The following is a 20,741-nucleotide window of genomic DNA, read 5'->3' on the forward strand; positions in this document are numbered from 1 at the left end:
ATTAATCTGAGTATGTCAGTGGAGTCAAAACAACATCTTTGTATGGAATTTCAATTTTTGAATCACTTTCTCAGAGGAAGTTTATTGTTGGATCACTATTTTGTGCATGGGAAGTAGGGACTACCAGTGCACAAAATACTTCGAAATCTTTCCTTTCCAGTAGTTTTTCGGAAGACAAATTTATTCTTTCCTAGGGTAAGAAACAGGGTAAAGCAGTCTTAGAAAAAAAATCGATAGCAAAACTGTAGCCACTGAGCTTGGTAGCTTTTACAGCCTGTATTATTTTTATGTTTAAGGAATAGAAAAGAAATATGCTTGTCCATATTCCCTTTGCAGAATATTTCATGCAGAAACAGCAGAGGGTGCTGCTTGATTGTGTGAGATTTTTTTTACAACTCTTGTATCGCAGGGAAAGGGGCTAATAGATGATGTATTTTAAGTGCAATTATGCAAAGCATTTTGATAAATGGATGGCATGTTTTAATTTAGAGGGTGTATGCTGTAACAATTTTTTTTCCCCCTTAGGAAATCACTTGGTTTGGCTTTTATTTTCATACATAAGGGAAGAACACTTATCTTGTGTGCATCCTTCCCCATGGCTAAATCCCATTGTGAGGCTGTATAATGAAAGTAGCCATTGGCTGGAATCCTTCAGTTATTCATTACATCAAGGTTCAAGTGTTTTCCCATACTTTATAAATTACTGCCTGGAGGCTGTAGTGACGGAGCAGTACCTGAAGGGAGCCAACCAGAAAGATGGAGAGAAATTATTTACAGGGACATGGAGTGACAGGACAAGGAGGAATGGATTCCAGCTGAAAGGGAGTAGATTAGATGTTATGAGGAGACTCTTTACTGTGAGGGTGGTGAGATGCTGGAAGAGGTTCCCCAGAGAGGTTGTGGATACCCCATTCCTGGAAGTGTTCAGGGCCAGGTTAGATGGAGCTCTGAGCAACCTGGTCTAGTGGAAGGTGTTCTTGTACTTGGCAGGGGGTGGAATGGGATGGGCTTTAAGGTCCCTCCCAACCCAAACTATTCTATGATCTAACTTACACTTCATTTAAAAATTATTGGGAAAACACAAATGTTCAGTTAACTTTTTTATACTGATTTTCTACTTCTGTAGCCCACAGGATGAGGACACTTCATTCCATTTTGATGGCAGTGGATACTCAGTTGTGGAGAAGGCACTCCGCTCAACAGTGACTCAGATAATAATATTTTTCAGTACCTTTTCACCGAATGGGCTTCTTCTGTATCTTGCTTCAAATGGCACTGTAAGAAAATGGATCAGATTCCTAAACTGTCATACACAGTGTTAGATCATTTGGTAGTTTCTTGGTTTTTTTTTATTTTTCAGCTCGCTTATTAGAGAATATTACTATTTTTGTGTAGTTCATCACCTGTTATTGGTATCATAAGCCACAGGAATAAAGACTTTAACCCTAGAGGACAACTCATTAGAGCAAATATTCACCTAAACTAAGGGCAAAATTAAACAATGAAAAGAATTCCTCACAATTAATTTAAAACTAATGATTACTTAACTAAAGGATAGGAAAGGAGACAGTAAGGACAATAAGCTATGTTTTTTCAGTTGGAAGAACCTTTACAGAATGTAAAAATATTTTGGAATTGAGTTTGCAGAAAGACAGTATTATAATGGAAAACCATAGTTAATTAAATCCATAAGATAGGAATTCAGTAAACTGAAACAAATTAAACTCCTGCAAAAGCACTATAACCCAGACCCATCATCAGACCTTCATTGTCATGTCATGCAGTTTACTGCATACTTAGATGGTGGTTTTCTGTTCCTGAAGGAAGAAAAAGCTTTGCTTGGATACAGATTCTTTCAGAGTCACTGCATTATTCATTTGCATTATATACTTACTCCCTGAATGCATTGCACAATAATATCTGATTTAGGCTTTACAGTTCAGAGGGGGCACCTTCAATGCAATTCAGAAAGTCTTTTTTACTGTGTGAGGAAGGTCTTTGCTTCTTGCAGAAAGAACATAATAGTGTTTGATTATTATGCTGTCAAATCAAATTACTTTCAACTTCATCCAAAACCTGGAAAATGTGACTTTGTTATTTAACCTTTCTTCGGCTGAGTAATTAATCCTCACGATGCATTTAAGTAAGGGTAGTAACAAAAAAAAAAAAAAAAAAAACCCACAGCCTTCTGAGGTACTTAGTTTTCCTAAATAGGAAAATGTTCACTTGTGAACTTAAATTTCCTAAATAAAGTGAAGATGTGCATCTTGGGCTTAACAAATTGTTCGGGTGCTAGAGTTACTAAATCTTTTCCACACAGCAGGCCAAACTTCCCAGGTATCCATTCTTTAGGAAGATTTTATTTCCAGGAATGTAATCTGTTTGTTTGTAATCTGGTTTTGTTTTGTTGGTTTTTTTTCCTTCCTCTCAGAAAGACTTCTTGTCCCTTGAGCTTGTTGATGGCAAAGTGAGGGTGACTGTTGATCTTGGTTCAGGACCTCTTGCTCTTACAACAGAAAATCGTTACAACAATGGAACGTGGTATAAAATCTCATTCAGTCGGAATAAGAAGCAAGGTAGACTACAGATTGAAAAATCCATGTGTCTGCACATTCACAAATACAAATATCTAAGATAGCTGCAGGTCGCTGCAACCAGATTTGATCAGTTCCAACGCAGTGTCTTTAGCAGCCACACCCCGGTACTTTGGTTTTAGAAGGACTGCAGTGTAAATCTTGTGCTTGGTTTAGCACATCTCACAAAAAGCAGGCAATGTAGAAACTGCCAGACAAAACTATACCAGCAGTCTTTAAAGAGTGAAAGATTTTGTCCCAAATCTGTAGATGGAGGGTCATATTTTCTCTTCTGCATTTTAGTATTACTTAGTGCAACTGTTTTGTGGGGGCCTCTATTTTGCAATAGTGCATGTGTGCAAATAGCTATAACATATTCTCATACGTATCTGTTTTCCTGTAGACTTCTCGAGATTTGGTTTTGGCAGAGAGAAATGAATAAGATTAGCAGAAAGGAAGTAAAACAAATGGCTAATTCTAAAAATAAGAAGATTGTCCATAATGTCCAAGTCAATGAGTACATTTTCTTTTATTATGGACAAGATTGCCAGAAGGAAAAAATATGTATGCATGTCCTGCTCCAGATCTTTTACTCTCTTTTCTTTGCAGGAGTTTTGGCAGTCATGGATGCATATAACCTTAATTACAAAGAAACCAAGCAAGGAGAATCTCCTGGGGTTGCTTCAGACCTGAACCGCTCTGATAAGGACCCAGTCTTCATTGGTGGGCTGCCAAGATTGAGGCCTCTGAGGTAAAGTGTCTCACTTTTGCACCTTTGCTGAGACTCCTATAAGGTGAGGGAAGAACTTCTACACACTCTTATCTCCTCTGAAATTAGAGAGAAACAGTGAATTCTGAAGTTTAGTTTATGGCCATGTATACCACCATGTATACCATGTTCTTTGACTTCAAATTCTGATATGGTGCTTTCCACTGGTTGGTCTGATGCTGCAGTTCAGATCAGAAATAATTTTGTTTTCTTCCTTCAAGAGTGATTTCCACCCCAGCTGTCACAGCAGCCCCCCCTGCTCTTTGGGGCAAGCATTCAGCACTGCTGTCTGCAATGACGCTGCTTTGATCTCGACCTGTGCGAGCCATGCATTTTCCAGATGGCATTTATGGGCAAAACTGTGCTTAAGGATTAAAGTTGTACTTCAGAATTCCTGTAATTCAGTAACTTTTGGAGCAGAGGAAAAACAACTGTGAACAGATCAACAGAAAACATTGGAAATACATATTTTATAGCTTGTCTGTAGTTTATGGAGTTTTTTTTATTGCACGTCTGTACTGAACTTTGCAAAGTCGCATTTCTTCCACTGGTTTCACTGTGAAAGGATAAATATGGCAAGAAAAAATCTAATTAAACTTTCTTCATGCTCTTGACAATAAGGTAAATTCTAGTACATTATTGGTCTCTGCACAGTGATTACAGAGTGCAGACTTGTTAATCTTAGCTGGCATACCAGCCTGTAAGGGATTATGGCAGGATAGCCTTAGATTTCTCAGCTTTAAACCAGGAACCAAATTAGGCATCCTCCAGACTTGAAAACTGAAAAATTAATACTACAGCTACAGTTACTCTTTTACACAATCCATTTTCTTCCAGCTGAAGATTCACCTTAAAGTTTTGGGAAATGACCTGACCTGACAACACAGCATTACACACTTGTATGTTTTCATTTGGGCACAACATTGCCTTGACTCTTTTTAAGACCAGATTTAATATCTGAGAGTAAAACTTAAACTACTCTCTTTTCACTTACACTGGACCGACTGCATTCTTTAAAACAGATCTCTCTTTCTTCTCTTACTGAAGAGAAATGAATCTTTTCTCCCAGGAGATTCCAAGTACTACTCCTTGGAAAGAAAGCCTTGTTTTGTGTTTCAGGAAAGGTCTTAATAGTAGAATGTATGTGGGATGCATCAAGAATCTGGAAATATCTCGTTCCACGTTTGACTTGCTTAGAAATTCATATGGAGTAAGAAAAGGCTGTGTATTGGAGGTAGGAGACTTTGAAGTTTTGTGATATGATCTTTGTTTTAATGGAACAGTGAATAGTGGTGTTTACAGTGAGTTGAAACAGATTTATCTTTAAAAATTCTAAGATAATCTAATCTATATTTGATTTTTTTCTTACCTGACACTATGTAGGGATAAATTCAGTATTTTTTATTCTTCATAAAACAGCCTATTCACAGTGTGAGCATCATGAACAATGGATATATTGAGTTGGTACCTAAGTCATTAAGCCCAGAGTCAGAATTGATGGCAACTTTTGCTACAAAGAACAGCAGTGGCATCATCCTTGCTGGACTCAGCGGGGGACTAGAAAAGCGACAACGAAGACAAGCGCACTTGGCAAGTACTGAAAACAAAGAAATTTTGGAGATTATTTCCCCCATTTTTATTTTGTAAAGTGAAGTGTGGTTGCTATATATATTGTGTATCTGATGGACAGTTGGAGCTTCTAGAATCCAAAGAGAAAACCTTGCAATTTCCTACTCTAAGAGAAGGAGGGTGTGGGTGTGTATAAAAAACCTCCTGCACTTTACCTAGAGTTGTTTTGACCGGAGAAATGTCCAGCTTTTGTGTTTTCTGTTAGAAAGCTTTGCACTCTGAGAGGTAACAGTACAATTCCAGCTAGTCTTGGAGTTTCATTAAAAAGTTTGCAACAAGGTTGGATATAAGTTTTTCCCATGTATGTTCTATTTAAACACTGAGTATCTGAAAATGGAGCTAGAGCTAAAAATTAATCCTCTGATTAAATCTACAGCCCTTCTTTTCCATCATGCTGATTGATGGTCATCTTGCAGTGCATGTTAATGCTGGAGATAGAGCAAGTACTAGGAAAGTAGTTCTTCAGTCTGCTAATGGAACATACAGTGATGGACAAGAACACTCTGTCATCCTAATTCGGAATAAGAGGTACATGTGACTGCAAAGAGTACTACCTGTTTAATTATTGTGTGTTGTTGTCAGTTCACTGCACTCTCTGAGGAATTGCCTTTGCTAGCTTATTAGGTGGGATAATCAGGGCTGTGTTTTTCTGCTGTCAATGCAGATGTTCTGATTTACATGGTAATTGTATACAGCATACAGACACTGATGGAGGTGTAGCTAAAAGCTCTCAAAATCTCTAGAACAGCTTGGGGCACTTGAGTGCAAGCATACTAAATAGTATTGGAAAAAAGATATGCAGTTATCAAAATAATTTAGGAAGATATTTGTCAAAACTTTTCTTTTTAAAAATCATCAAAAGAATAGCTTGCAGTTTTGAGACATTGAAAGAATTATCAAAATAATGGAATTTTTATTTAATAGAAGAAGACATTTTTGATAGGAATGCTTTTGATCTGAAAATGGCTCTTTAAGACCTTCTTGAATGTTTTCCCTACTTTATCTTTTTCAGGATCATAACTGTACAGGTGGATGAAAGTAAACCTGCAGAATTGAGGCTTGGTTCAGCAGCAGAAAATAGCCCCATTAATATTTCCAACTTCTACGCTGGTGGCATTCCAGCAGGAGAGGGCATCTTAGGGCTAAAATTGGCTGGTTCCTTTCATGGCTGTATCAGCAATCTTATTTTTAACAAGGAGTAAGTCAGAAGGGCAACTGCCTTGTTTTGGAAAACTGTATAGTAATTGTTAAATGTATTTTGTGATTTCTTCCATGACACTTGTGTTTGCCTGGTTTTTGACATAAGAAATGCGTGATACTCATGATCTGGGTATTATAACAGACAGAAAATGGGCATTACCAGCTATATTTCTTAATAGTATTAAAAATGTCTTTAATGTTTATGGAGATGTTGCACAAAGCACAGCTTTCTCTACTATAATTTCATCTGCAGTGACAGACAGAATGGTTTTGCAAAAATACTGTAGATTCAGATTGTTCTATGGACAGATTATTTGCCATTTCTCGATCTGTTTGTCACAGATGCCACTTCTTTCCTTTTCTCCTTATACTATTGAAAGACCTTGTAAAATACTTCCCTTCTGCTTTGGAAATAAGCAGAAATGCACCTCTTAAAATGTTGGTGGTTTTTTTTTTTTTTTTTTTTTTTTTTTTTTTTTTTTTTTTTAATATAGGCTTTTATATTTTACCACTTCCATGAAGTATGAACACGTGGATATGGACAGCTGCTTTCTGTCAGAGAAGGCTAAACCAGCAGTACAGCCATCAGACATTGTGATTCAACCTGAACTTCCGTCTTTACCAGTTCCCCTGAGACCTCTCACAGACACAAAAAAAGTATGTATTGCAGCAAAGCTCTGTTGCCACCTCTTTTTCTCCTTTCTTTGTAGAGAATTATCAGATTGTAGACTGTGTATATTTGCTTCCTCTGCAGTATGGAATGGTTCAATGGACGTTGATTTGAAATTATTGTTTTCTATAGAAAAACTGATCCTAACCTTTGTAGCAGTCTGTTGGCCATTTGGAATGTAAATGTAGTTAGGTTTATCACTATTCAGGCAGCAACAAGAAGAAAGAAGAAAAGAAAAAATGGAATGATAATCTCTAAACAGAAGGACTTGACAGTAACTATTATCTTTAGTGTATTCCTACCAAAGGGATTCTGTGCTCAGTTTTGCATTAGCTGTGCATTTCTGCATTCACATTTTCCTGGTCACATGCATGCAGTCTCTGCTCTGTGTCAGAGAAGAGGCACAAACCACTTGAGAGACACACAGTGTCTGAATGCAGCTTGCATGACACCTGTTTCCTCTCACACAGTCCCTGTTCCCAAGAGAGAAGGCAGCGTTACTTCTCTCCTCCTGCAGCTGCACATCTTTATAATGAAGGGTTTCCAAAGCATCCTGAAACCATTTTCCTGTGGCAACAGAAAGCAAGATTTTCTACATTTGATTTTATAAAAGAGAAAGATTTCATACAAAAAACTGGAGCTATAAAAGAAAAAAGTTGTCCTTTTTAGAGCTAAATTATACTTTGGCTGTTTGGCTCATTCATACTCTGTTCCTCAGCTCCCCATAACCCAAATCATAACAAAAATGTATGTCCTCATAAAATGGGAAAATATTTCTACCAAACCTTGTAAGATTTTCACACTGAAATTGTACTTCCAGCATTATTTATCAAAAGGGCTACCAATTAAGACAAGAAGTGAATTGAATATGTCTGAAACTACAAACATTTCTCAGTAGGAAAGGCCAATGCTGTCTACGAGACATAGCTAAATCATTAGAACTAGTTCTTTTTGAGACTGAAGATAGGTTGGAATGATTGTGACTTTAGTTAAATGATGTTTTGCTGTATACTTTGTGGTTATCTTGTGGCTCAGTTTTGCTTCCTATGAAGCTCTATGCAGGCACATTGTTATTCAACAGCTGCTGGGTAGCACCTGACACTGTCCTGCTTAATAAAGTCCTTTCATTAACAGGTAGTTTGTGCAAAAGATGAGCTGCCTGATCATGTTCAAGGTGCCCATCAGTTTGGACTTGCCAAAGGCAGCCACTTGACCCTGCTCTTCAATCAGTCTGCTGTCAGGAAGAAGTGAGTATATCCTGAATTACACATGCACACAGTGTTATTTTGTATTGAGCTGCAAGAAATGCTGTGATGGTTTTCATGATTGATCACTGCATTGCCAGCTTTGAACATGGCCCTCACTTCAGGTTTCTGTGGGCTCCTCATGGAAGAAAGTGTCATATCCCAGGTTAATGATCATGAGTTTAATAACTCACGATCAGATTTCTGCATTTTTTTCCCCTCTCAGACTTGAGGCTCACTGTACCTTCTGTAAATTACTTTGATTTCTTTTTTCCACATACAGAGCTCACATCTGGTCCCTATTCCTTTGTCTGATGCAGATGACATGTAATGATGCAGATGACCTTCTCCTGTCTGTTTTCTGCAAGTGCACCTTCCATGTTTGAAGGTGCACTTGAAGACTACTGAGAAGAATCATTTTGTTGAGACCTAGTGTGTGATATCCTCTGTGCTTCTTTTACTTGCTTGAGGGGCTCCCAACAAGGCCCCCATCACACAGCCTGCAAGTCACTTTGTATTTGCTTCTTCCAATTCAGGAAGTCTCTGCAGGCATTGAGAAAAGAGTAGTTTTTCCTTCTAGCCCTTCTGTTACAGCTGCTGAGCAGAGGACATTGCAGAGGATTGATGCCCTGTAGTCTGGACCTAGTGTCTCCATAATAAATGGCTCATTCATCTCCTCTACCTTTTAAGTCTCCCTCTGTTTTCAGTTCTGCCCATAATATCTCAGCAAGCCTGGCTAATAGTAATGGATGCCATAAAGTTATCTTGGAATGGGTTCATTTCTTGGGGCAATAAGCAAGCCTACAGTCACAAACAGCTGAGCCTGTCCCTCTTAAAGTTGATCTCACTCTTTGACAGGCACTTTTTCTACTGCTGACAGGTACAGCACTGATTTCCATTTTGAAATACATTTTAAGTCATGCTTTCTTAGAATCAACGCAAATTCTACTTTTCTGGCCTTTGTAATAATAAATCTCCTTTCATAACAGTAAATTGGTTCAGCCTGTTCTGTGTGTCCAGAAAACTTCTCATCACTGCAGAAGAAATACCTTTCAGTAACACTGAATTTTTATTGTCTAGACTTTCCGTCCAGCTGAATCTCAGAACCTTTGCCTCCAGTGGCCTGATTTACTACATGGCTCACCAAAACCAGGTTGATTATGCAGCCCTACAGCTTTATGGGGGACAGCTCCATTTCTCATTTGATTTAGGCAAAGGAAAAGCAGTAGCTCTTCACCCTGCTGTTGTCAGTGATGGAAAATGGCATACGGTAGGTGGTCGCCAATCTTGTGCTCCATTTTCTCTCCCCTGGAGGTACTGGTATGGGTTTTGCTTGCCTTTTCTGTATACTTTCTGTGTTTCAAAAGCAAACTGGTTCTGACCTAATCATGAAGTCATTCAGAAAACTTATATTGGATAACTATTTCTTTTTAAAATTGTCATTAATTATACATCAAATCCATCTTCCAACTACTGTCAAGTATCCCAAACTATTAAGGAATTAAATAGTTCACCAGCTGAGTAGTGATGATCATCTTCAACAGAGAAGGACCAAAAAGAGGTGTAAAAAATCTGACCTTTTCCACAGAGAGCTTTCAATGCATTTCACCAAAGACCTGTTGTGTGTGACAGGGTGACAGAGATTTGTGGGTGCACAGTTTATCTTTTCTCCCATTTCCTGCTTATTACCTGAGCATGTCACAGCAGCTAATGACAACAGGGAAGCATTGTCTTTCCTTTCCTTGGTTGAGGCAACAGGAGAAAGGGGGACATTTGAAATGAATGGAGAACTTGTCTTAAGTAGAGTTGAAGAGAAATTTTGTCTACAGCTTGGAGGTGTCACATAGCACTCAGGGCCTTCTGCACAAAGATTTTGTCAGTCTGTTGGCCCAGTTCCTCCAAGCAGCCTACCTGCTGCTGGCTCCTCCAAGCAGCCTACCTGCTGCTGGCTCCTCCAAGCAGCCTACCTGCTGCTGGCTCTGGCTTTCTGTGTGAGAAGTGACTGATGTTTGCAGGAATTTTAGAAGTAACTCTGAGGGTATCACTTTTCCTAAAGGCAGGTGAGGATGACAGTATTCATCCTGCTAACCTTCCCCTCCCTTATCCATATGTGAAGCTTTCACTCTAGGAAGTGGCTTCTGTGGGACAAAGTGATTGATGACACAAAGCTGCCAGCTTTCCTAGATGCCTTGGGAATCAGCAGAGTTCTTTTTGCTTTTCATAAACAATCAGCAGAAGAAAAAACAGCAAAAATTAACATGAAGAAAGGAAAATGTGAACTTCTGTCAGAGATATCACAGTTAAGTTCTGATGCCTACCCTGAAAGGAAGAATGCTCCAGGACTTACAGCTGCATGTTTAAAATTACACATACATAAAACTCCTACTGACAGTATCCACATTTTAAGAGACAAACAGATTCTATAGAGGAGCTGACCTATCTTTACTACCCAGGACATAAAGCAAGATCTTCAGCCGCCTTCAGAGATTAAGGCTGAGTCACACCACTTCCCAGAAGGAGGTGATCATTGCAGTCCCTCTGCAATCAATGCAAACTAATATGTATTGCTACTGAAAGAAGCACCACTTATTTTCATTCTCTGCCCTCTGCTCATACCACCCTGCTTTACCCCTTTAACCCCTTACCAGCCCAAATGTTTGTGAAATTTCATGTTGAACTTAGCCGTGATTCTGAGTGGGGCTAAAAGTGAATAGAGAAGAAAAAATGGCTAGCTGACTCCCCTCAGCCACATGTGAGTAATTGTTTTAGGGCAAGGCAGGCATAAGGGTGTGAGTGAACAAGATGGAGAAAACTGGAAAGCTTTTTGGTCATAGTTAACATTGCACTGCCTATCATAAAATGACAGCATAGGAATGTGCACTTCAGAGCGCTGAGATGGCTCAGCTCTTGGGCAGTACAATGATTGCAGGAGGCCAGCATAGCCTTTCTCCAAACTCTGTGATGTACCCATATCCTAAGGCAATAATAAAACACTGAAAACCTTAGGCAGGACAGTATGAAATCATTGTGAGCCCTTGGGAAGGCAAGAAAGCTGTTTAAGTGCTCAGTTGCATTCAGAAATTGTCTCAGCCTCAGGAAGAATTTCAAGAGGATGCTTCAGAACAGAATGTCAAAGCAACTGAACCACTGAACAATTGTCTCACTTATTTCTATGGCAAGTGATGACTAGGTAACAATTTTAGTTTACTCATTTATGTTTGCGTGCTTCCCTTTTTTCCAGGTAAAGACAGAATACATGAAAAGGAAGGGCACAATCATTGTGGACGGACAGGAATTGGTAGCGGTCAATGTTCTGGGAGATGGTAGCACCTTGGATGTGGAAGGGAAGCTCTATGTGGGAGGACTCCCCTTAGACTACGTGTCAAAGAACCTTGGGAATGTAAGAAGGTTTGGGGTGGGGGTTGTGTCTCTGGCATTTTGCAAGACTAGTATGAGCACAGTGCAGCAAACCCATCTCATTCAGCATCCTGTCTCTGACAGGCTAAAACAAAGTACTTAGGAAAAGAAGCAACAAGGAAAGTAATGACCCTTTACCAGATAAATCTTTCTATCTTTCTATGGCTTAATGACTCCAGCTACAGCTTATATCTTCGTGTGTTAGTAATAGCCCTTAACAGAATTTTTTTTCATTATGTTTCTCTGTTGAAAATGGATAAAGAATATAAATTCTTGTCTTCCACAGTATAAGGGAAAAATATGACCTACAAATCTCAGACATTTTGGTGCCTGAGTCCTATCACATTCAAACAGAAATTAGGTGCCTTAAATATCTCTGAAATACTGGATTTAGCTGTCTTCAGATTAAAGCATATTTTTTTACACATGCTTTTAGAGGGTAGGTTTTTGTCACCTTCCTCCTTGTGCAGCCCATTACGTGAACAAGGATTCTGGTGATGATGATGTTTCTCATAGAATTGTAGAATGTCCTGATTTGGAAGGGATCCTCAAGTATCATCAAAGTCCAACTCTTGGCCCTGCACAGGACACTCCAAGAATCACACCTTGTGCCTGAGAGCATTGTCCAAGTGCTTCTTGAACTCTTTCAGGCTGGTACGGTGACCACTTCCCTAGGGAGTCTGTTCCAGTAGTCAGCCACTCTCTGGAGTGATTCAGATGAATCTTTTTGATGAAAAAACTTGCAAAATATCCTACAAAAGTTTTGATTACTCATTAATTTGCTGAAGCATGTTTGGAATGCTTTTACTGTTGGGTGTATCCCTCTCAGAGTTAAGCAGAGATAAACAAGTCGTTTCTGTATATTATAGACAGTGTATACTCTGCTTCTAAACAATTTGATTTTGACTCTAAGACATTATTACATAATTATATGTAACAACAGAAATTTAATTATGTAAATATTTTAGATTCTGCTCTGCTTTGTTCAGATAATGTTTTATCTACAGTATGATCAGATGAATCCCTAAGAAAGCATCACAGCAGTATACTAAACATTGTCTCTTACATTTCCATATGCTTAGGTTACTCACAGTATTCCTGCCTGCATTGGTAGCATGACAATTAACAGCAAACAACTGGACAACGAGACTCCTGTCTCTATCTTCGCTGTGAATAAATGCTATGAAACAGTGCAGGATGGTACTTTCTTTGATGGAAGTGGCTTTGCTGCTTTTGGTAAGTGTCATTAAATGAAAACAGTGCCTTACTGAATTAATGTAAATGAAAACATACTCCTTTTAGGTCTTACTGGAGCTGTGCGTAATTAACTGACTCCTCACACAGTGAGCGCACGCCCTGCATATGGATTTCTAACTGAGCCCCTTTACCCCATACAAAAGTGGCCATTTCTGCAAAGGGCTATCTTGCACAAATAAAAGAATTAATGATTTTACCACTGGGAAAGACATGGACAATATCTTTCTTTAGCTGTGAATATCCATGTTCATGATATTAAGGTCTGTTAAAGAATATAATGACAAAAGACTTGTGAAGTAACATGAAGGATTACATTTGTGCTCTTTACTCTTTCTTACAAATGAGATAGAATGGATATCTAAATTAATGAAAAAAACCCTTATTTGGGAATTTATTTTTTCCAGTAAAAAAATGGGAATTATGACTTAGGAAAACTTATTTTCCAGAGGTTCTGCAAGATCATATTCCAGCTTCATAATGAACAAATTTTTGAGACCTTTTAATGGTAATGTGTATATTTAACTTGGTACTGTGGGTTGCAAGTCTTCTGCTAGAAGCTTCTGACTTCTTTTCAGTCAGAGAAGGCTACAAAGTGCGGTCTGATGTGAACATCTCCCTGGAGTTCCGTACCACAGCGGCGCACGGGGTTCTTCTCGGGGTCAGCAGTGCCAAGGTTGATGCCATTGGACTGGAAATTGTTCATGGCAAGGTAGGCTGCCCTGTGCAGGCACATGGATTTTACAGAGGCTTGTTTGAAACTGGGAGGCTAAAACTCTTGGAATGCATGAAATACACACCAGTGAAGTGTGATGGAGGGAACTTTCCACAGAACAAATACAGGACGGACTTTGTCTCAAGGTTTCTCACTGCCATTGTATGATAAAATGTGCGATTAGCAGGAGTCACTGGAACTTTTTGGATTTTTAATTAGTGTAATTTATGTTAGTGTGCAGCCACTCTGACCTCTTGTACAACATACCTTGTATGTTAGACCAAATACATATCTTTTTTATTGCATAATACTTTTTCTGCTGTAAAGATATCCTTGTCCTTGAGAAAAATATTGCATATACAATGCACACCGTTTTGTAACCTCTTCTTCAATATTCATGAGCAATTTACTCATTCTCTACTTCTACTGGCCATTATGCTCCATAAACCTTTTAACAATCAATATACATAATTCTTCAGTCATCTCTTGCATAAAAAATATGCACTTGATTGCTCTTAAGTATTTGTTTTTGCAGAAATAGCTCATTTTTTATTCAAAGCTTCCTAGCTGGAGACAGTGTTAAATATCACTGCTTCTGTGGGACATACTTTCCCAGTTACTACTTACATATTAATCCTCACCACAGAGTTGAGGAAATGTCTGCTCCTTTGAAAAATAAATACATGAAAAAAAATCAATACATTTATTGGCAATGACAAGTGCTTTCAGGCCATTCATTCTTCTTTCTCTTCAGTTACATACTGTGAATCTTCTTTCAGATCTGGTCTCAGCTTCTGTGAAAAAGTCTTGATTTGTATTTGTAAGAAACATTGTGAAGTGTATGAATGGACCATTGCATAAGTAGATCTAAGTGTTTTAAATCTTAAAAAACACTTAAATAAGGATCTACTTTATCCATCAAAGTAAACATTAACCGTGCATATTGCCAAACATTTAAAACGGAAATCTCTGCACCAGTGTGATTGTGCTTTTATCTAGGCAGATTAGTTAATGTGTTCTTACTCGATATCTTCATTGGCATCTGTCTGTTTGTACAGGTTTTATTCCATGTCAACAATGGAGCTGGCAGAGTAACGGCTACATACGAACCAAGAGGCACAAATAGCTTGTGTGATGGGAAATGGCACAAGCTTCAAGCAAACAAAAGCAAACATCACATTTCACTGATAATTGATGGGAATTTGGTTCACACTGATAATCCCTACATCCAGTCAACATCTGCAGATACGAACAATCCCATTTATCTTGGAGGTTATCCTGGTATGTACAATAATATTTCCTTTCCCTTCTGTCCCCTCCTGTGCTCACTCTCACAAGAGTGACGCTTAACATGCTTTTTAACAAACCTTTTGGTTTGCCATGGGAATTGTGACACTGTACAGCTCAGCTGTTGCTTCATGTTCTGCTAGTTTCTATTTTAACTTCAAAAACACCATGCAGAGTGAATTTCTCCTGTTTTTCCCTCTCATCTTCCACTGTTCCCTGGCAAGAACTATTTCTGCAAACTCTGCCAAGTTATTGCCATGCATGGCTTATGCTTGAAAAGAGCAGTGACTGTCCATGTTGTGATGTCACAGTTCATCCAAACAGGAATGGAACTTGATGCTCCTCAGGTGTTGGTTTTATCTCTCATTTCAGAGGGGCAGAATTTTAATAACCTGGATCGTTGTATTTTTTCAGTTTGGTGGAAATAGATTTTACAAATTTCATGTTTGTTTTTCAGCTGATGTCAAGCAAAACTGCCTCACAAGCAAGAGCTCATTCCGTGGCTGTTTGAGGAACCTTGTTTTGACCAAGGGCCAACATACAGAATTGTTTGACTTCAGCAGAGCTTTTGACCTGCGTGGAGTATTTCCTCATTCCTGCCCTGGGGCCGAGCACTGAACTGTAGCAAAACCTGTCTGGATTGAGAGAGGGTTTTTTTTTTGTTGTTATGTTATTCTGTATTCTCATTTCGTAATGAAAAGAAGACTGATAAAAACTTGCATCTATTTGATTTTTCTGGTGGTTTTCCAACTCAGGTCATTTTTTTTTTTTAATCAGAAGCTCTATGTCTGCATTTTAGCTAAATGGTTTTAAACAACAAATACCTCTACAACAATTTTAATGGCATTACTTGGGTATTTTTCTTTCGAGAATTTTTATTAATCAGTGTTTACAGTATTTTCTTTTGATTACTTCACAGTATTTCATTTTATTGTGTGTTGGCAGTTTTGTAAGAAGGTAATAATTTTGGACCACATAATAAAACTACAATAAACCGCATTATTTTATGTAGTTCAGTTGTCCATGTATTTTAGTTAGAAGTAAAAGAGCCAGAAGGCTGAAAAGTTACAAGTATGCCCACTACAGGGAGGTTAGAGCTAGAGAATCTTCATTTTTTCCAAGCTGGGCCATTATATGACTCTTGATTATTTGAAATATAAGTGGACATAGTCCAGCAGAGGGAGCAAGAGACTGACTGAAGGCATAATTTTGAAGGTCTCAGATTCAGAGTTTAATGGATAGAATTTTCTTAGTTACACTTCATAGGGTAGCTTCAGTTCCTTTTCCTTCTGCCTTACTATCTGGTGCTTCTGATGCTCATTATAGATACATTGGCTAGACAGATTATGTTCCAATTTATGCTCTCATGGAATCAACTCCAGCACAAGCAGCATCTCTATGCCACAGAGATGCCTGTGAAGTGCTGTGTTGCTGAAGAAACAATTTGGGTCTTATTTGGGAAAAATTACGTATTTTGGCAATGCAAACTAATGCATCATTCTTTGGAAAACAGTATTTCTTACGGACACTGGGAGGCAGTTTTGAGCCCAGGCTGCAGTTATATCTTTATATTTTCTTACCATTTCTTACCATGCCTGCCTCTGTTTCTAAAATGAGTCTTCCTTTAGGTGTTCTTGAGCCAGGTTTGGGGGATGTGTACTCAATCTCAATCAAGTAAGGACATCCATTCATCAATTGGCCAGATCCTTGAGCAGTGACAAATGTCTCATACTTTAACATGAATCTGTAATAAACATAGTTCTTTGCAAGTTACTTCCATCTCCCTTTATTTATTTTTTCACTGAACTACCAGTATTTTTGTTTGTTCCTTCCAATTTTATTTGACTTTTACTATGCATTTGTACAATTTGTTCTAAAGTTAGTTTTTCTCTATGTATTTTGTACTAGTTTAAAAAATACTGGATGAAATGAAACTCCAAAGCAGCTTGCCATTGCTTTCAATGAGGCAGGATTCCAAGCAGTGTGTTTTGTGCATTGCATAGAGGTAGTCCAAGGGATGAGCTCCTGGAGCAATGAGCTCCTCCACTTCAGCAAGGGTGGCAGAACACGGTCTCTGTACAGCAGTTCAGGTGCTGTAACAACACAGCTGCTTTTAAAACAGATACACCACTGCTTTTCTGCCCCCTGCTTCTATCCAAAACACACGTGTTTAGAATTGAAGAGCTGGCTTTGTTGTATTGTTTTTATTTTTAACATGGATACCATACAGTGGACACACTCTGCTGTACAAATACACTTACATGTTGGCGCACTTCAACAAAACACAAAACATAATGAGGATTGTAAGGGAAACGTACATACAAACGCTTCACTTTGATTAGTGGCATTGTATTATTTTCCAGAGAAGACACACGTTTATAGAAACCCATTGCAAAATAAAAATGAAACACCGTGTGTTTGTGTTCATTGTCTATTAACCCCAACATCTGATCTCACAAGGTTCACATTACAAGCATAATTTAGGCAACGTGGTTTGGATAAAATTTCATCCATATCCTGAAATACGTATTTTACTAGATTCTTTTTGTAATTTCAAATCTTGCCTCGTACAAAAAGAAATACTTTGTCACTGTTAATGTGAAATTGGTAAGAGATTAAGTAGTAAATGTCTAAGCCAAAATATTTTTCCTGGAAAATGCAGAGTGAGGTAGTTAATATTATACATGGACACAGACACATTTGCACACATGCACACTTTCTAATGACATCTGCTGCATATACAGGTTAAAGCATTCCAATCTGTTTTGCATCACCTGCTTTTTACAATACTCTCTCTCTTTCTGTGTTGATATGCAAAACGCTGTCCCTGTAGAACCGTGGAGTATGTAAAGGCTTGAGGCATCTTTGGAATTTCAGTAAACTTCTTCCTGCTTGCTACCACTTTCTTATTAATAGCTTTCCACATGTGTTACTTTTCATTAGGTGACAATCCTCTTATAACTTAGTTTTGCCTTAAATTTCTGTTAGGAGGAATAAAATCCATCATGCTTCCACCAGCATCTTGAAATACAGGACCTAAAGTTGAGACCTCATATTTCAAAATGCCATTGAGCTTGTTCCATTTGTCTGCTGCATTTTAAATCAAGTTGGTGTACCAAAACAATACAAAACAACTTAATGTGGAACAGTATTAACCACTACACATGGGTCATTAGGGCCATTTGTATCAAAAGAGAATTCTGACATTCTGTTTTCAGAGACAGGAGGTATTTGGCCACTCTGTAGAATCTAGGTCATCTGCTACTATGCATGTCTTACTACGTTATAGGCAGTTTTCACATAAAACAAGAGCTCACAGGGTGGATTTTATTAAATCATATTTGACTTTCCTAAGTTGTGTAGTGGTAAAAGTTTTCCAAAACCCCCTTGTATTCCATACAGAATGCAGGGAGATCTGCATTCTGTGTATTTCAGAAATAACATAGATGAGGCCCAGAACATGCTGAGCAAGTTGCAGCACGAACACAGGGCTCTCCTGTCCATTGCGCAGCCGTTGAGAACACAGAGTGAAGTGAGTGAGTAAGATGGAGGAGGTCAATGTATTTGTCTGAACGTATTGTAGGAAGTTAGCTCATTTGCTGTGACATTTCAAATTATTTTCTTAATGTTTAGGCTTTCTGTATAGTCACAGAATGCCTTTTAGTTGGCTGTAGATACAATGATAGTTCGCATTTATATGATTCTCTTTGTATTCAAAGCACTTTCCACATAAAAAGCCTCTGCTGAGTTCGTTCTTCCCAGATGGATGTTTGTAACTCCTGATCTGCTCAGGGAATTGTTTGGCTAAAACTGTGAGTAGAATTTAACTCAGCTAATTCTCATGTTGCCTTTATTGGGAAAGTACTAGTCCTGCTTTAGAGCTGACAGACAAGGGCAGCATAAGCAGAAAGAGCTGTCCATTGCCACAGAGGGAACTAAAGGGTACTGGGAGCAAAGCACATGACAAAACATTTATGCTTAGTCCTATAAACAAGCCACAGATCTACTATCTCTTGTATACTTAAAATAAATAGTTGTCAAAATAAGGAGTGTATTTTATAATACAACTGTCCTGTATTTTTCCTGGCTGCAACTATGTCTCCTGTAGTGTTAAGAAGAAAGAGGAAAAACAAAAGAAACAAACCCAAACAAACATACAAGGAAAAACAACAACAACAAAAGAAACCCCCCAAACCAAACCAAAACAAAAAACCCCCAACAAAACAAAACACCCTCAAAAAAGACCACCAAACAAACAAAAAAACACAACAAAACCCCCCAACCCACTAACACCAGAAAGTTAAAAATGTCACTGTTTTAAAGAAAATGTTGCTAGTTTTTTATCGTTTTTTATCGATAAGGAAAGAGTGGATCTGCCCTCTGTAGACATTATTGTTTCTGGCAAAGTTACTGATTCAATGTTAGTTTCTTTCACTGACCACTAACAATGAAAGTTAACTACTGGAGAACACGATTAACTTGACACATTTTAGAAGCTCTGCTTCTGGTTCAGATCCTCATTGCACAGCTTCAGCAGAGCATTACAAGTGACAGGCTTGTCTCTGCAGGACAGCAGACTTTATGTTCACTTGGAGGATTTCGTTCAGAGTGCTTTTAAATTGCTATATAATAAACAGAGCTTCTGCCTCATCTCTGTGTCCAAATCAGGAACAAAAATCATTGCTCAGGCTGGGGGTGGTTTCATTGTGCAACATCATCTAATGATGGGGACATTGTAGTGCAGTTGAATGCATTGGTTCACACTTACTTCATGTGACACAGATGAAAAAAATACTTGCTCTTTTCCAGAGATTTGTGATTTCCCTACTCAACAAACCTCTTTTAGTTCAGCATAGCCCAAAGTGAGGTGGCTGAGTGACGAACATCACTTGTTCTTGACTAGCTCCAAACCAGACATCCTATCTGACATGCCCAATGTAGTTGCAGCCCACAATTCTCTTGTCAGCCTGTGTGTTTGCTTAGAGTGCATGCCAGCTGCAATTAGCTATGTATTTGTAAAACCCCCAGCACAACTGGGCCTAGATTGGCTATGGTTTTAAAGACCTAATGTGTAAATTATTAAATCCCTTTTCTCATTGGAAGCCCTGTTTCTTCTCCATGCTGTATTATACAAGACCTGAACAAAGATCTCTCTTGTTGATGCAGCTTCAGAGTATAAAAATTGCTTACATATTAAAGCTAAAATAAAATAAAAAGAATTAGGTTACAAAACAGAAACTATAATGTTTAACAAAAAAGATGATGACTGTAAGTGGCACCATTAGCACGTCTCATAGTCTGGCATTTACACAGATCTAATTCTGAGAGTATCAAGTACAAGGCAGAGCTAGGGGCAAATGTTCCGTCTCACCTAGCCTTTGTCTCCTGAAAATGTGACAGGGGAAGGGAGGGGGGCATGGTTTTGTGGCATTACAGTTGAGGGATCCAGACAGCGGAAGACTAGTGGTGAGATATACAGTGGAACATACACTGAGCAGTACAGCTGTCTGTAGTTCCTCCTCCTGCCTCCCTCCCCCAGTATTGGGTACTCATGAGCAGTGACTGAGAGACACAAGTATTGCAGTAACACACTGTATGGGTTTACTTTCAGGAGAAAGGTTTGGTTTTCACACAGCTGTCTTGGCACTGCTGCATGCTGAGCTCCCACCTTCCATGCCTGACAGACACCTTCCCTTCTCCAACGTCTCTGTCATGCTTCTGTGTTACGCTGTGGTCAGTAGTGTTTCGTTCATCTGATGCCACGGCATTATTTCCAAAAATTGTTCTATCACCAGGTCAGGAAATGAGCACCGTACCTTGGTCTGCCCTCCTCACCTCCTGGGCCAACTGGCACAAGTGTAATCCTTATAAAAGCATAACTGATGTGGTATTTTTCCAATGCTTTGGAAGCTGGAATACCAAAAGTACTATGTGCTGACCATCAGCTGGACAGTACAGTAGGAAAGAATGATGTCCTGTAGCT

At 38.6% G+C, this 20,741-nt stretch overlaps 1 protein-coding gene across 1 annotated transcript in view; it reads left to right on the forward strand.

The window, feature by feature from the left end:
• The window catches only part of LAMA1 (laminin subunit alpha 1), a 99,439-nt gene extending 83,682 nt beyond the window's left edge, over nucleotides 1-15,757 (forward strand). The window contains exons 49-63 of the mRNA XM_066329285.1: nucleotides 1,127-1,277; nucleotides 2,432-2,576; nucleotides 3,183-3,324; nucleotides 4,462-4,576; nucleotides 4,762-4,932; nucleotides 5,348-5,499; nucleotides 5,984-6,169; nucleotides 6,666-6,828; nucleotides 7,976-8,088; nucleotides 9,166-9,355; nucleotides 11,327-11,485; nucleotides 12,585-12,738; nucleotides 13,335-13,468; nucleotides 14,530-14,752; nucleotides 15,216-15,757. Coding sequence (XP_066185382.1) covers nucleotides 1,127-1,277; nucleotides 2,432-2,576; nucleotides 3,183-3,324; nucleotides 4,462-4,576; nucleotides 4,762-4,932; nucleotides 5,348-5,499; nucleotides 5,984-6,169; nucleotides 6,666-6,828; nucleotides 7,976-8,088; nucleotides 9,166-9,355; nucleotides 11,327-11,485; nucleotides 12,585-12,738; nucleotides 13,335-13,468; nucleotides 14,530-14,752; nucleotides 15,216-15,376 — 2,359 coding nt within the window. The 3' untranslated portion in view covers nucleotides 15,377-15,757. The remainder of the gene's footprint in view (nucleotides 1-1,126; nucleotides 1,278-2,431; nucleotides 2,577-3,182; nucleotides 3,325-4,461; nucleotides 4,577-4,761; nucleotides 4,933-5,347; nucleotides 5,500-5,983; nucleotides 6,170-6,665; nucleotides 6,829-7,975; nucleotides 8,089-9,165; nucleotides 9,356-11,326; nucleotides 11,486-12,584; nucleotides 12,739-13,334; nucleotides 13,469-14,529; nucleotides 14,753-15,215) is intronic.
• The last annotated feature ends 4,984 nt before the right edge of the window (nucleotides 15,758-20,741 follow it).

Source organism: Sylvia atricapilla, chromosome 1 (genome assembly GCF_009819655.1).
Source record: "Sylvia atricapilla isolate bSylAtr1 chromosome 1, bSylAtr1.pri, whole genome shotgun sequence".
In the NCBI taxonomy this organism is placed as follows: domain Eukaryota; kingdom Metazoa; phylum Chordata; class Aves; order Passeriformes; family Sylviidae; genus Sylvia; species Sylvia atricapilla.